Source organism: Bombina bombina, chromosome 1 (genome assembly GCF_027579735.1).
Source record: "Bombina bombina isolate aBomBom1 chromosome 1, aBomBom1.pri, whole genome shotgun sequence".
Taxonomy (NCBI): domain Eukaryota; kingdom Metazoa; phylum Chordata; class Amphibia; order Anura; family Bombinatoridae; genus Bombina; species Bombina bombina.
Window position 1 is genome coordinate 65,927,925 of NC_069499.1, and position 5,238 is coordinate 65,933,162.

Consider the following 5,238-nt stretch of genomic DNA (forward strand, 5'->3'; position numbering starts at 1 on the left):
AGTAAGAAACGAATAGCCTGATCCTAACAGAAATTTAGATTTTTTTTATGCCAAATGCATGTGCAAAAACCGCTAATATACATTTTCCAGATCTGGTGATAAGTGATAGATACATACCTGCCGTTTTATGGAAACCAATTCCATATCCAGCTGTCGTAACACAGTGGTGGCAGCGTTTGCATTTGCAGATACTGCTGCAACATCTTCTTGGGAGAGAAACATTCCGTTAGGTGGATTTCTTTTTGCACGATTCTTGGCTTGTGATGGATACTTCTCTTTCTTTATGTGAGGGACAGTGTCATTTTTTGGAACCTGCATATAAACAATTAATAAACAGAACTTAAGAGAGAAAAAGTTCCACTAAACCTCAACCAACCAAAGCCTAGTTGTGTATTTCACAAAACAGATGACTGCATAATCAAATCATAGAACATAACACAACATTAGCATACGTTACACTACGGAAATACCTCTTTCTTGGGTTCTTTCTGTTGTTCAATCTCAACATCAACTGGATTATTTACATTTGCCTCCTCTATTTCATCACCACTGCAACAATGAAGAAAGCAAGAACCTTATTAACTCATAAACTTCCCTTTACCTACAAATATATCTAAAAATACAATAAAAGCCTATATAACATAGTAAACCAGGGCTCAATAAACTCAGGCACCATAATGCCTGAGAAACGGCTATGGTTTAAAGGCCTTCATAATGTACAAAAGTCCCTTTCTCCTCATTTCCTCAGCTTCTCCTCAAAATGTTAAGATTTTTTTCCCAATCTGTTAGCTACCCCAGAGGATGGCAATGTATTTATTTTTGATTGCCATAAGGTTAACTGCACACTCTGAGCAGGTGGTCATATGGAAGGGGATGCCCCATGCTTACGGCTCTCTATGACCGATAACCAAAAGTGATGCAATGCAGCGATACATGCAAAAAGGGATCCGCTGTGATGCAGAGCAACCTGGCAAAATATTCTAAGCTACCGACATCTATTAACAGGCAGCATATTCAAGAGGCTTTAAAATAAACCCAATGGGGGGGTGATGCTGGCGATAAATTTAAAATCGGCATCAGCTCAGACATTGGCATGTATAGTAAAGTAACCTTTTAAATTATACCTATGTACGCCCTAAACTGACTGACAGAACCCACCACCGCAAACTAACCCTTCACTAACCCGAAACGCAATAAGCCCCCTAACCTATTAATCCCTAATCCGCTACAACCCCTAAATGCAAATTACTTTTACACCACTTCTACCTAACCCCTCACCTATAAGATAACACCCTCTAAGTAAAAAAATAAAACACTACATTTACACAAAATAAAAAAACATAAATAAAACCCCCACAGTTATGCCTATACTAAAACTAAGGCTCCCTATAGAAAAAAAAAAACATCCCAAAATAAAAAACCCTATACTAACACTAAGTGTTACTATAACAATAGCCCTTAGAAGGGATTTGTGTAGGGCATTGCCCTAAAGCAATTTAGCCCTTTTTCTACACAAAAATACAACCTCATTCTACAATAGTAACCCCCACCCCCAAAAAAGCATAATCTTAAAAATAAAAACCCTATCCTAAAAAGATTCCCCCGAAAATGGCATTTTGTAGGGCAGTGTCCTAAAGTTTTTGCTGCCCAAATAATAAATATCTAATCTAAACAAAAAAAAACTAAAAAAGTTTGCCCTAAAAGGGCATTGCCCTAAAGTGATTGAAGCTCATTTTGGAATAAAAAACAAATATAAAAGCCCTATTTTTTTTAAAAAAAATCCTATACTAAAAAAATAGCCAAGCTTAAAAGGGACAGTCTAGTCCAAAATAAACGTTCATGATTCAAATAGGGCATGTAATTTTAAACGACTTTCCAATTTACTTTTATCACCAATTTTGCTTTGTTCTCTTGGTATACTTAGTTGAAAGCTAAACCTAGGTAGGCTCATATGCTAATTTCTTAGACATTAGAGGCCGCCTATAATCGGAATGCATTTTGACAGTTTTTCACCACTAGAGGGGGTTAGTTCATGTGCATCAGATAACATTGAGCTCACGCACATGAAGTTACCTAGAAGTCAGCACTGATAAATGCAAGCCTTTCAAAAGAACTGAAATAAGGCGGCAGTAAGGAGACAGATACAAGGTAAATACGAGGTAAAATGTGTATTATTAAAGCTGTGCTGGTTATGCAAAATTGGGGAATGGTAATAAAGGGATTATCTAACTTTTTAAACAACAACAAATCTGGTGTTTACGGTCCATTTAAGAATAAAAAAGCCCACCCAAAAAAAAAAAAAAAAAATCCTTACACTACAACCTAAAGTTTGTATTTACAAACTTGACTCCAGCTCCTACGCGATTGCCAAATGCAGTGCTCCTCTTCATGGAGGCAGGGGTCCTCTCCTATTTTCATCCAGGTGGCGGTGGTCCATTTTCAACATCTTCTGTCGCCGCTCTGCTGGGAAGTCTTCATACAACATTCATGTAGTCTTATCTTCTTTTTATGCCATCTTCTACACATGAGGTCCTCTTTACGCAGTCACACGGCACACACTAAATTGTGAATGTGAGGTACCCCCTTATATAGGGGTACTCTTGCATTCCTTTAGGCTGACATTCTAATTCAAATTAGCAAATAGAAAAAGTTTTCATTCGTATATAAGGGCATATCTTACATTCAAAATGTAATGTGTGTGGCAGGTGAACACATGAAGAGGACGTCGTGGACGGAAGATCAGAAGATGGCAAGAAAAGTGGAGCGGCAGCAGAAGATGGATGAATATGGATCACCACCGCCTGGATGAAGAGAGAGTACTGCCACCGCCAGGATGAAGAGCACTGCAGTTGGCGATCACGTAGGAGCCAGAGTCAAGTTGGTGAGTACAAACTTTGGGGTGGATTTTGTTATTTTTACCTTTGGGTTTTTCTCCCCATTTTAGTTTTTTTTTAGTAGGCTTCTTTTAGATTAGGGCTTTTTTTTTTTATTCCAAAATGAGCTTCAATCGCTTTAAAGGGGCACTAAACACCTGCTGCAAATTCTGCAAACTAACTTCTGCTTTTAATTCATAAATGTACTCCAAATCTAGTAAAAAGGGATTTTTAGGCAGTCTGTGCAGTTTACCCCCAGTATATTTAAGGAGAGTTTTGTCAAACAGAATGGTGATGCTATGCTCAATGCTGCTATGCATGCTGCCATGTTGTAACGCACGTTGCTCACAGGCACAGCAGTCACATGATGTGCATGGCAGATAATTGTATAAATAAAGTTAAGAGGATTATCTGAATGCACCCTCACTGTGGTGCTAATCGAGTGCTGTATAAACATCATGTTTGCCTCATTTATATAAATAAACATTCAGTTTGTGCATTCATTGTTTTAAAATCAAAGCTCTGCTTTTTTCTGTGTTAGAAGACCTACGTCTACACAGCTAGAGGAATGTTTGTTTTTGCTAATAGCAAGCTACACGGGGAGGAGTGGGGAGGAGGAAGGAGGGGCATGCTCCGTGGGAAGAAGGCAGCTGGATAACAGTTCTTCAAACATTTTACGGACTAGACATTAAAAAGACGCTTATACACAGTGCATAAATCTTGTAGTAAATTGTAAATACAGCCTTATTCAGCTGCCTTCTTCACATGGAGCATGCCTCTCCCCCCTCCTTCCTCCCCCCCGTGCAAAATGGTAAGGGAGTGACTGGACCCTTGTGGTAGCAAGTCCATAGAGGACTCCACATGGTAAGCAAACAGTACATGTTGTGCAAGCTTCACAATGATTTTTATGTATGTCATTTTTGTAAAAACACAATTTATGTTTACCTGATAAATGTATTTCTCTTGTGGTGTATCCAGTCCACGGATCATCCATTACTTGTGGGATATTCTCATTCCCAACAGGAAGTTGCAAGAGAACACCCACAGCAGAGCTGTAATATAGCTCCTCCCCTAACTGTCATAGCCAGTCATTCGACCGAAAACAAGCCGAGAAAGGAGGAACCATAGGGTGTAGTGGTTACTGTAGTTTAAATTTAAAAATGACCTGCCTTAAAATGACAGGGCGGGCCGTGGACTGGATACACCACAAGAGAAATAAATTTATCAGGTAAGCATAAATTGTGTTTTCTCTTGTAAGGTGTATCCAGTCCACGGATCATCCATTACTTGTGGGATACCAATACCAAAGCTAAAGTACACGGATGAAGGGAGGGACAAGGCAGGAACTTAAATGGAAGGAACCACTGCCTGTAAAACCTCTCCCAAATATAGCCTCCGAAGAAGCAAAAGTATCAAATTTGTAAAATTTTGAAAAAGTATGAAGCGAAGACCAAGTCGCCGCCTTGCAAATCTGTTCAACAGAAGCCTCATTTTTAAAGGCCCAAGTGGAAGCCACAGCTCTAGTGGAATGAGCTGTAATCCTTTCAGGAGGCTGCTGTCCAGCAGTCTCATAGGCTAAGCGGATTAAGCTTCTTAGCCAAAAAGAAAAAACATAATTTATGCTTACCTGATAAATTTATTTCTCTTGTAGTGTAGTCAGTCCACGGGTCATCCATTACTTATGGAATATATCTCTTCCTAACAGGAAGCTGCAAGAGGATCACCCAAGCAGAGCTGCTATATAGCTCCTCCCCTCACATGTCATATTCAGTCATTCGACCAAAACCAGACGAGAAAGGAGAAACCATAGGGTGCAGTGGTGACTGGAGTTTAATTAAAATTTAGATCTGCCTTAAAGACAGGGCGGGCCGTGGACTGACTACACTACAAGAGAAATAAATTTATCAGGTAAGCATAAATTATGTTTTCTCTTGTTAAGTGTAGTCAGTCCACGGGTCATCCATTACTTATGGAATACCAATACCAAAGCTAAAGTACACGGATGAAGGGAGGGACAAGGCAGCAACCTTAAACAGAAGGAACCACTGCCTGAAGCACCTTTCTCCCAAAAATAGCCTCCGAAGAAGCAAAAAAGTGTCAAATTTGTAAAATTTTGAAAAAGTGTGAAGTGAAGACCAAGTTGCAGCCTTGCAAATCTGTTCAACAGAGGCCTCATTTTTAAAGGCCCAGATGGAACCCACAGCTCTAGTAGAATGAGCTGTAATCCTTTCAGGAGGCTGCTGTCCAGCAGTCTCATAGGCTAAACGTATTATGCTACGAAGCCAAAAAGAGAGAGAGGTAGCCGAAGCCTTTTGACCTCTTCTCTGTCCAGAGTAAACGACAAACAGGGAAGAAGTTTGACTCC

The 5,238-nt window shown here is 39.7% G+C and overlaps 1 protein-coding gene across 1 annotated transcript in view; it reads right to left on the minus strand.

Moving 5' to 3' along the window:
• The window catches only part of RCOR1 (REST corepressor 1), a 334,186-nt gene that overhangs the window by 90,842 nt on the left and 238,106 nt on the right, over nt 1–5,238 (minus strand). The window contains exons 7-8 of the mRNA XM_053697429.1: nt 471–549; nt 118–312 (exon numbers count right to left, since the gene is read on the minus strand). Of these exons, the coding sequence (XP_053553404.1) occupies nt 118–312; nt 471–549 (274 nt within the window). The remainder of the gene's footprint in view (nt 1–117; nt 313–470; nt 550–5,238) is intronic.